General features: G+C 48.7%; 1 protein-coding gene across 4 annotated transcripts in view; it reads left to right on the forward strand.

Moving 5' to 3' along the window:
• The window catches only part of CLASRP (CLK4 associating serine/arginine rich protein), a 172883-nt gene extending 171558 nt beyond the window's left edge, over positions 1-1325 (forward strand). For 3 of the 4 annotated variants that reach the window (XR_013624878.1, XM_078786329.1, XM_078786330.1), the window contains exon 21: positions 602-1325. Coding sequence is in view for 3 of the 4 variants with exons in the window: in XM_078786329.1 (XP_078642455.1) it covers positions 602-656 (55 nt within the window). In the remaining variant the exon portion in view is untranslated. The remainder of the gene's footprint in view (positions 1-601) is intronic. The other variant, XM_078786331.1, reaches the window with a different exon arrangement.
• The last annotated feature ends 9741 nt before the right edge of the window (positions 1326-11066 follow it).

Below are 11066 nucleotides of genomic sequence, written 5' to 3' on the forward strand. Positions count from 1 at the left end.
CGAGCACATTGAGTAAAAGGTGAAATCCATTAACTCGTATTTTATCAAAATCGGGCTTAACACACGCATTGCACCAGAATATGTTGACCAAGTAAGACACGCCAGGTTTTTATTTATTGTAATCACATTCGAAAAATGTTTGCTCATTTGTGTGACGAAGACGTAGGGCAGGTTTGATGAACTTGGAGCCCTTCGGCAGCATCTCGGTATAATCTCAGCACGAGAAACCTGTGCCAGGTAACTAAATACCTGCGGTGTTTTTGATCCATTTGCTGAAGTGGGGCTTTTTGTGTGCATTTTGTTGAAGTTGTTGTTCTTCCATTATATTGTATGAAGCATTCGTGTGAATTTTGCTCCTATATCGGTTCATTGATTAAAAGTGAAATGAGAGAGCGAGCATGGACTTCATGTTGAGTTTTAAATGAAGCCGTGCTCTAACTCTTGATGAATGTGACAAATTAATCAACCAATCGTCTCTAAAAACCGAATTAACTCTGTTGTACTCTCTCACCCCTCCACACTTCTCTTCACCTCCCTTATACCCCCTCTCCCCCAATGAACCTCTTCTTAAACGCCCTCCTGATCCTGTCTATTCCCACAGGAGATCTCGTTCTCGTTCTCGTTCTCACAGCCCATACCGCTCAAACCGCTACTGATTAGGGGTTTACACATCAGGACACCACGCACCATCTGCCAAACTCTTCAGCCACCTGCTGCATCAGTCTCTCTTAGTGCTCCTCTTCCTTTATCTCATCTTTCTTCTTTCCTTCCTTTCTTACCCTGTTCCTTCCTCCCTCTCTCCCTTCCTCATTATTTCAAACTCCTCTGCCATGTTTCCAGTAGTTGGTCAGTTCATTCATTCATGCAGACGTTTTGTGTTTATAATGTCTTGTTCTTCTGCTCTTCTGCCATTTTTCTTCCTTTCAGCAGTTCATTCAGAAGCGTGTGCCACTTGACAGAGGCTTGATCTTTGCCCTATGGGATGATGTTTCTTTTACTTGTTGAAGATGGTTTAAACCCACAATAGATGTCTGAGACTCAATGTGGCTGAGAGCTTTTGCAATCCCTCATCATCATCATCTTTTGCAATCCCTCAACTAATATGATGCCATCTACATTTTGAATGGGGTTCGTGGGTGAGGGTTTGGGGAGGGTGGGGTTAGAGGTTGCCGTCCTGGCCTGTACAGATATCTTTTTCTCTCTTTCACATTGGTTTCTTTCTGTTTTGCCGAATTTATTTAGAAAAACAAATTGTCACATTGCAGGATATTTTCTCACTTGTTTCTGTACACTGCTGTCAATAAAAGTTTAACTTAAAGAATTAATCATTTTTATGTGGATTTTATGAAGCATGCATAATGCGGAAGTTGTGATTTATGAAGTGCAAGTCCAGAAATCAAAGGGAGGCGCAAAGCTCCCCTCCCTTTATATAAGGGATCGTTTCTCTGTGTGCAGCTTTGACAAGGGGACTGAAAATACGTTTGTCGGCTTCGACTGGACGAAATCGGCTGCACATTTCAGAAGTAAATTATTTGAACATTGAGGTAATATGTTCCAAATTTCAGCAACATCCATTTCCGCATTCTTAAGTTTTATTTAGAAAACCCTCAAAATCACGTTGGTGCCTGTCCGTCCATCCATCCAAAATGTGTTGGCACTCATATCTCAAGGGACTATACATTGAAACTAGCTGAAACTTGGAATATACATCAGCCAATAGATCTAGTTAATGGCGTTCAAAACAAATTCCACCTAAGTGCGATAGTTTTTGCTTTAAAATTAAATATATATAAATATATATACATACATTATAACTTCAAAATGTTATTACCCAAATCTAATGTGCTGGGATTAATGACCTAATGGATAAGGCGTCAGACTCCCAAGCTGGAGAGTGTAGGTTTGAGTCCCTACAATCTGGGTTGAATAATTTTTTTCTTACTTTTTCAAGTCTTTTATATCGTCTGAATAATCAAAGGGAGGGGCAAAGCTCCCCTCCCTTTATATGGGATTGTTTCTCTGTATGCAACTTTAACATGGGGACTGAAAATTTGTTTCTCAGCTTCTACTGGTATTTGTTACGTGCTCCTCCCCAAACCCCGGTCACGGTGTACCTCCGAGCCCCGAAAGGAGTCACGGCAGAAAGATGTGTTATTCTGGGTGCCAATGACCAATGGTGAAACCACACCAATTGTTACCAACAAACAAGTATTGTATTAAGGTCACACAAGAATAACAGCACAAGAACAATATTAATCAATTGTACAACAAATATTATATCATTCCTATGATGGTACCATCAGTTTCTTACAATATAACTCACTGTGCTCCAAGTGAGCGAAAAGAACATTCCCAAAGTCTCTGTCCCGGCATCAAGCCAAAGTCGATCCACGATCGTAAGAATGATGTCGTATCGAGACCAGAATCCAGTTCGGCTGACAGTCACGCTGCCAAAGATGCGCAAAGGTGCCCTCGAAAGGTGACTGGGAAATCACACCTTCGGGTATGAACGTTCAACGGCTCCCAAACGGCGAATCGCAAATTCCCACTCGAAATCCACATTACACACGCAAACCAGGTTAACGACTGGGTGCAGTGAAATGGCTGGAGCGAGGTGAAAAGGCTGGATCGATGCGAAATGGCGGGAGCGGGGCAAAATGGCCGACGGGCCCATACTGAAGGCGTACCTGCACTCAAACAACGATTCTCTTCGGAATCAACCGCAAAACCTGTCACGCAGGTTTATGTCACAGCGATAACCACTCTGTCACAGGAATCCCTTTCCCAGGAAACCCAAAGTTCGCTCGTGACCCCCGTTCGCCAGCGTTTGCTCAAGACCTCAAAGCAGCTCGGCTTCTTCTCGACCTCACTTGCTCCGCTTCTTCTTCCTCCTCCTCTTCGTCCGGTTTTTCTCTCGATCCGGTTTCCGGTTTCTTTTAAAACACTAATTTTTTTTACCTTTTGCAAACAGTTACTCTCCATTTCACTTAAATGATAACAAAAATAGTACATGGAACAAAAAATGCTTACGGTGGATGAAAACCATAACGACGGAAGCGACGAATCCGTAACTCTTCCCCCCCCACCCACCCCCCCCCCCCCCCTCCCTCAAGAAAGAAAGTTTGAACATAGTGAAAACTTTCTTTGCATGCAAAAACTCTTTTTACAAACAAAAGTAAAACTCACACCCAAATGATCAATTCACGTGAACACAATAATTAATATTCCCCAGAATAAAGCAACAAAACTTCCAAACCACCGACAGGAATTTCCAAAGTTAGTTCACTCTGGATAAAGCATCAGCAACGACATTGTCCCTGCCCTTTACATGCTCAATTTCCAAGATGAACTCCTGCAAAGCCAAACTCCATCTCATCAACCTCTGATTTTTATTTTTCATTTTTTGAATGAAGGTTAAGGGGTCGTGATCAGTGAAGAGTTTTAACTCTGGATACTCTTGCACCCCGACTACAGGTGAGACAGGAACCATTTTCCCCACAGGCTTCCTCTCATGATATTTCTTCAGTCGGTTGACATGGCACAGCTGCCGCTTTTTCCGTCGGTCGGGAGTTGTCACCACGTAATCTGTTTCATTAACCCTCCTTTCGATTGCATAGGGACCAAAATACCTAGCCTTTGTGGCTGACCTGGAACAGGAAGCAACACTAACACTCGGTCCTCAGGACCGAAATTTATCATCTGAGATTTCTTGTCATGTCTCACTTTCATTTTATCCTGTGTCACTTTCAAGCTTCCTCTCGCAACTTCACAAGCCTTTGCCAATCTGTGCCTAACCGTTGACACATACTCCACCACTGTTGACTGTGACTCCTCCTGTAGACACTGTTCTTTCACCAATTTCAATGGTCCTCGAACTGCGTGTCCAAACACAAGTTCAAAAGGACTGAATCCCAATGACTCATGAACAGATTCCGAGGTAGCAAACAACAATAAGGGTATTCCTTCATCCCAATCCTTGTCACATTCAAAACAATACGTTCTGATCATATTGTTGCGGACATGGGATTTGCATCCATCCATATCCGCTTGTAAATATTCCCCTATTTCCTCAATACTTCCCAACTATCCCCAATCCCCCATTCCCTAGTCCCATTTTCTGTAAACAACACTCTGTAGACCCGACCTCCCCCTATATCCCCCCATTAAATGTCGCATCCAGGTCCACCGCATCTCACGTAGACAACTATAGGACATCTTGCTAGTTATTCTTAGTCTATGTCAGTTAAGGACTCGTTTCCATTAATTCTGACCCTTTGTTGCACCAGAATGTGATTGTATGGCACCGTTAGGAAGTTTAGGACCTCCCAATACCTCCCCGCAGCTCTTCCTCACGGTTCAGAAACAACAACAACAGCAACGGCGGCGGCGTGCACAGGGAGTGCGCGTCCTCACTCCGGCTTGGTTGGTAGGGGGTGTTGGGAGGGCACGAGGCCTTCCCCACGAGCCGCCATCAAACATGTGCTCGACGGGGTTACCAAATAGGGGCTCCCTGTCAGCTCCTCGTCAAGGGCGGAGCCCGGTAACCCCCGCACCCAATGGAAGCGGCGGACCGGTCCCATCTGGGGCGGAGTCAACCAGCCGAGGGCGTGTCACTCCCCGTTGAGCATGCGCAGCCGAGGGAGGTGACGTCAGATGCGCGCTGAGCTTGGAGCAAGCAAGACGTACCCTCCGAGCGCTGTGAGGCCTCCCTGCATCTCTTGGACCGTGCTTGATCCTGTCCCCGAGCCAAGGTGCACCTTGTGCTATCGAACTACCTGTCCTTCCCTGCCATCAATCCCTGTGTAAGTCAGCCTTGTTCCGTTTGTCTGTGGTCTGTCTGGGATAAGATAAGATTGTATTTAAGTGCCCATCTCTTCTGTGTCTTTTACCTCACTCTACCTTGTAATCTACCCCTTTTCTCCACCACTAATTATACCCTCCTCCGGAGGTCTTGAGAACTGTACCCCTTGCATCGTTTCATTTATCCCAGTCGTTGTGTCCTTTCCAATCATTGATTTAGCGTAGCGCGATTTGGCCAACGTTCGGGTGGAATCGGGTGAGTTGGGGAAGAATCGGGGGAACTGTTAGGTCGCGGCAATACCACCGCTCGGTAAATAATATCTAATCCACGATCCGTAACAATTGGTGTCGAGGAGTGAGATACGAGGCCCGAAGCGCGCTTAACGCGCTCAAAATTACAAGCAGTTGGAAATTGTTTTGTTTTTAAAGGAAAACCCGAATTTTGAAAGTCGCGCTATGGCAGATCAAGACGGCTGGGTTCCGGTAGAGGAGAGTGAGGCAGGGTCGATCCAGGACCAGATTGAGGGACAAGAGGAGAGCGAAGCAGTGAGGGCGGCAGGTTCGCAAAATGGCGTCCTCGCGCACGAGGTTTCGGGTGCACAAGATGGCGTCCTCGCGCACGTGGGTGTAGCGGCACCAAATTTTGCCGCGCCCGTGACCGTAGCAGTACCAAATTGCGCTGCGCCCGTGGTCGCGGCAGCCGAGCCAGAGATGCCAGAGTACATGCGAGTCTTTATGATTCAAATGATGGCAAAAATGGATGCTCAGGGGGAGCGATTGGAGGGCCAAATGAGGGCTGATAGTGAGCAAATGAGGGCTGATAGTGAGCGATTGGGGGGCAGAATGGGGGGCGAAATGGGGGAACGGTTAGAACAAAGGATGGGGGCCCATATCGGAGGGTTAGGGAGTAGAATAGAGGGATTAGACAATAGATTAGGGGAAATACAGGAGGGGTTAACGGGGGTAGAAAACAGAATGGCCGCTCAAGAGAATCAAATGGAAGGGATGAAGAAGGGGTTAGAGGGGTTAGAAAACAGTATGGAAGACAAATTGAGGGACATGAGGGACCAAGCGGAAAGGGAAGTTAAAAAAATGGGGCAGCAGATAGAGGGGGTCAGAATGGGGGTAGAAACTAAATTGGATGCTCACAGGGAGGAAATGGAGCAGATGAGGGTGGCATCTGGGCAGGAGATGCAAGTGATGGGAGAAGAGATCAGAAGAGGTGTGAGTGAGGAGGTCGGAGGAGTGCGCGAGGAGGTGAGGCACTGTAAGGAGCGCATGGAGAAGGAGGTGAGAAAGGGGACTGTAAAATTGCAAGGTGGTATAGAGGAGTTGACGCTGGGAGTAGAACAACTGACAGTGGGACAAAAGGAGTTGGGGGACCAGGTAAAGAAGAACACAGCGGTAATAGAGGGTTTAAAATCGACACAGAAGGAGATGAAAAAGGACGTAGGGGTAATTAAAAAAGAGTGTCAGACGGTACATGAGGACCTGACGAGGAAAATGAACAAGGTGGTAGAGGTGATGGAGGTTAAAGAGCGGGAGGTGCGGGAGCATATAGAAAAAAAATAAGGTGGAGTTAGAGGAAGAACTTAAGGGGGCGCACGGGGAGATGAAGGAGGTGAAGCAGAAATTAGAAGAAGTGGAAGAAGGGGTGAGCGAAATTAAGAAGCGACGGAGAGAGGATAAGAAAGAGATAAAGGAGGAAGTAAAAGAATTGGTCCAAAGTCTGTGTTCGGATCGTGATGATGTGCTCATTAACCGGATGAGGGATTCGCAGGTGATGGAGGAGAAGCGAAGAGAAAGAGGACCCGGTGTAAGTGGTGACCAATATGGTCGTGCGTATGATGCGCCAGGTGATTTAATAAGCTTGGGGGTCGAGATAGACCCGGATGTTCGTGAGAGGCCAAGAGTGAGGTGTATGGCTGGTCCGGAGGGTATGGAACGAGGGTGCGAGCGAGAGGGTCCGGTGATGGGAGAGGTGCGAGGTGTGAGTGAGCAAGGTTGTGGTGGTATGGAATGGGTAGCGGGTTGCAGAAGTGTGACCCATGCATCGACACCAACAGGGGTAGTTTTTAGAGGGACAGGGGAGGCACGAGAGCCCCTTGGGGGTAATGTACTGTGGGGGCCCGGCCGGTTCGGCCCCGCGCTGACCCCGCAAGGGGCGACGCACGGGGTCCGGCAGGCGGGCAACGACTCACATACGAGGTGGTCCCACAAGGTCCCACTCGCGCCGTATGACGGTGGGTAAGGGTGGCATCCCTGCCACCCTTCCCATGATGGGGGGCAAAGGAGCACTAGTTTATGGGGTTTATGGCAGTGAAAACTAGCCCGGGTGGGTTAGGATATTGTGTGTAGGGCCCTAGAAGATGACATTAGGTAACGTTAAGGTTTAGATAGTGACTGATACCTGTAGTGGGGACGTAGTAGCTTAGTGTTTGATAATGACGTGGGAGCGCTGAGTGTAAGGGAAGACGGAGGAGCGCGAGTTTTAGAAGGGAGTAGACAGAGTAGATGATGCAGTGTGAATGGAAGTGCTGGTGAGCAGCTTCAAATGAGGCATCGGTGATTTAATGCTCCGAGGTGTGTGTGAGTGTACAAGTGATGAATGAGAGAGCATTGCGGATGAGTGTCATGGTGAGTAGTGAGTGTTGTGGATCAGCGCGAATGCGCTTGGGGGAGAGAAGGGTGCAGGCGGCACCAAGTATGAGAGCACAGGTGTGTGGAATATATGGAGCGGAGAATGAGTGGTGTGGAGAGAGTTGGAGTAAGTGGTATGGAGTGGTGTGCATGGTGCGAAGGTGTGGATGGGGGAAGAGTGGACCCCTTTTCACGAGTACCCGGGGAGGGTAGTTTAAAGAATAGTTAGAAGGTATAGGTAAATTGTGGTTGGATATTGGCATTTGTGGTGCGGTTGCAGAATGGTATTGTGGATGGGTGCATTGGTGTGGTGAAATTGGCTGGTCGTGTGGCCTGTTAGTATGAGTGTGCATGGTTGGGCACTCCGCCACTGTTAGATGTCGGCCAGGTGAGGCCGCAGGTGGGCTCTGGGAGCCGTTAGTGTCAGTGGGTGCCTGAGGATCCCGGGTGTGGATCGGGCAGGCCGTGCCAGAGAGGGCACTGAGGGGGTGAGAGTGCGAGAGGGCCTTCCCCAGTTAGTTAGGTTAGGGTGAGGAGCAGGTGAGCTCGGTAGGCAACAACAGTGGTGGAGGTGTGCAGGTGGGCGGACCAGCTGGGAGCGTCACACGACCCAGCCACCGAAATTGTGCGGGGGCACCGAGTGATGAATCGGGGGAGTGAGACCCCAACTTGAGAAGCACCACAGTTTGGTCAATGGGAATTGGTTTTTAGAACCCATAGTGTAAGTTGGCCAATGGATTGGCAGGGAAAGACCCCGGGTAATGTAAAGTTGTTAAAGTCATTTAGGAAATAGTTAGGATTGATGAACCTGTCGCACCATACGCAGCCACTTACCTGAGGTGATGATGATGACTCCACACCTGTGTTCCTTTGTTCTGTGTTGCAGGAAAGGAGAATTGCTGTGTGGATTTGTGAGACGCATCACGATGTGGATGAGACATTGGGGTGATTCCATCTCTCCCTCCTTAGGAGGGACTGATGATGAATTGGTGATGGCAAATTTTGATGTTGAGTTGGAAATGGCAAATTTGATTGGTTAGGAAGGAGAGAAGACGAATTTGGTTTATGGGAGGAACGGGGAAGACAGTAGGGACGTTTGTTGATGTGTAAAGTAGATGTTTATGGGTAGTGTTGTGTTTTGTGGATACAGTAAGGGGTAAGGGAGGGGCAATGTAGGTTACCTGGTGGGGGGGGGGGGTGGCGTACGGTAGGAACGTACCTGTCTCACCTGGTTCCCATGTGCCCCCAGTGTGCATTACCTTGAATTGCGTGCACTTTTGCGCCCTTACCACCTTACTCACTTGTCTTCTTTTGTCTCCCACCTCCGAGGATCTGGCTTTGGGGCAGAGAGAGAGGAGAGAGAGGTGCTGGCTCCGCAGTTGTGGGCCTGTACTTCCGCTGCTTGCTGCCTGGATCGATACACCATATGGACCGCAATTTTTGTGGCCGCCCACAATGGACCGCAATTCTTTTGCGGTCAAGCACCACCCGTGGATGGACCTCTGGGTCAACGTGGCACCTATGCCATACAGGTGAACCACTTTTAGTTGGCCCCCCTGACGGCCACAATTTAGAAATGGACGCGGTTGGCGCCTTTCTTTATTTCTAAAGAAGCCAGAAGGCCAAGTGCACTCCATGAAGGCAAGACCAGCGGCAGAACATCGGCCGGCTGCGACACCACCGGTGACCATGGACACTTGATTGTGCATTTATTATTGAACACTTTATTGGTGCACCGGATGGTGCTGACTGTGCATAATGGGGTGGTGCTTTTGGTGCTTGGACGGGGTGCTCTGCACATTATTAAAGGCCGTAGGGTCACAGGGCACTCGTGGGTTGGTGTATCGATGCTGGCATGCGTGCTCTCTCTCTCTATGCATAACATCTGCATGTGTTCCTCAAAGAACAGGTCCTGGATCGTAGTGTAAATATCAGTCTTGTATAAATGATGCTCCCTACCGGCTGTATGTTTAGTTTGAGGATGCTTTCCGCGATTCGGTTATCCTGTGGGTGTGTTTCTGTTAGGAGAAGGGTGCAATGTCGCAGGGGGACATATTTACTCATTTGTGAACATCTGTAAAACTGTCGCACTCAGGGTTGAGTTAATAGTAGAGGGAACTACATCTGAGTGCCACACTAACGTAGGTAAAAATTTATCGGGTCAGGACGCCCCGAGGTAGAGAAGGGTGCAATGTTGCGGACATGGGATTTGCATCCATCCATATCCGCTTGTAAATATTCCCCTATTTCCTCAATACTTCCCAACTATCCCCAATCCCCCATTCCCTAGTCCCATTTTCTGTAAACAACACTCTGAGACCCGACCTCCCCCTATTTCCCCCCATTAAATGTCGCATCCAGGTCCACCGCATCTCACGTAGACAACTATAGGACATCTTGCTAGTTATTCTTAGTGTATGTCAGTTAAGGACTCGTTTCCATTAATTCTGACCCTTCGTTGCACCAGAATGTGATTGTATGGCACGGTTAGGAAGTTTAGGACCTCCCAATACCTCCCCGCAGCTCTTCCTCACGGTTCAGAAACAACAACAACAGCAACGGCGGCGGCGTGCACATGGAGTGCGCGTCCTCACTCCGGCTTGGTTGGTAGGGGGTGTTGGGAGGGCACGAGGCCTTCCCCACGAGCCGCCATCAAACATGTGCTCGACGGGGTTACCAAATAGGGGCTCCCTGTCAGCTCCTCGTCAAGGGCGGAGCCCGGTAACCCCCGCACCCAATGGAAGCGGCGGACCGGTCCCATCTGGGGCGGAGCCAACCAGCCGAGGGCGTGTCACTCCCCGTTGAGCATGCGCAGCCGAGGGAGGTGACGTCAGATGCCCGCTGAGCTTGGAGCAAGCAAGACGTACCCTCCGAGCGCTGTGAGGCCTCCCTGCATCTCTTGGACCGTGCTTGATCCTGTCCCCGAGCCAAGGTGCACCTTGTGCTATCGAACTACCTGTCCTTCCCTGCCATCAATCCCTGTGTAAGTCAGCCTTGTTCCGTTTGTCTGTGGTCTGTCTGGGATAAGATAAGATTGTATTTAAGTGCCCATCTCTTCTGTGTCTTTTACCTCACTCTACCTTGTAATCTACCCCTTTTCTCCACCACTAATTATACCCTCCTCCGGAGGTCTTGAGAACTGTACCCCTTGCGTCGTTTCATTTATCCCAGTCGTTGTGTCCTTTCCAATCATTGATTTAGCGTAGCGCGATTTGGACAATGTTCGGGTGGAATCGGGTGAGTTGGGGAAGAATCGGGGGAACTGTTAGGTCGCGGCAATACCACCGCTCGGTAAATAACATCTAATCCGCGATCCGTAACAATATTCTTCAATGTCTGGTGAAACCTTTCCAAGGCCCCTTGGCTCTCGGGATGGTAAGTACTTGATCTTACTTGCTCCACTCCCAACAGGTGTACCACTTGCTGAAAAAGCGTTGACATGAAATTGGAACCCTGATCAGACTGGATGACCTTAGGTAGGCCAACCAAAGTGAAAATTTTTTATCAAGGCCTTCGCAATAACTGCCGCAGTAATTTTTCTAAGAGGCATTGCTTCTGGGAACCTCGTGGAAGCACACATGATGGTCAGCAAGTACTGATGTCCAGCCTTAGTTTTAGGTAAAGGG

The sequence above is a fragment of the Myxine glutinosa genome, chromosome 11 (assembly GCF_964187855.1).
Source record: "Myxine glutinosa chromosome 11, kmMyxGlut1.1, whole genome shotgun sequence".
Taxonomy (NCBI): Eukaryota; Metazoa; Chordata; class Myxini; order Myxiniformes; family Myxinidae; genus Myxine; species Myxine glutinosa.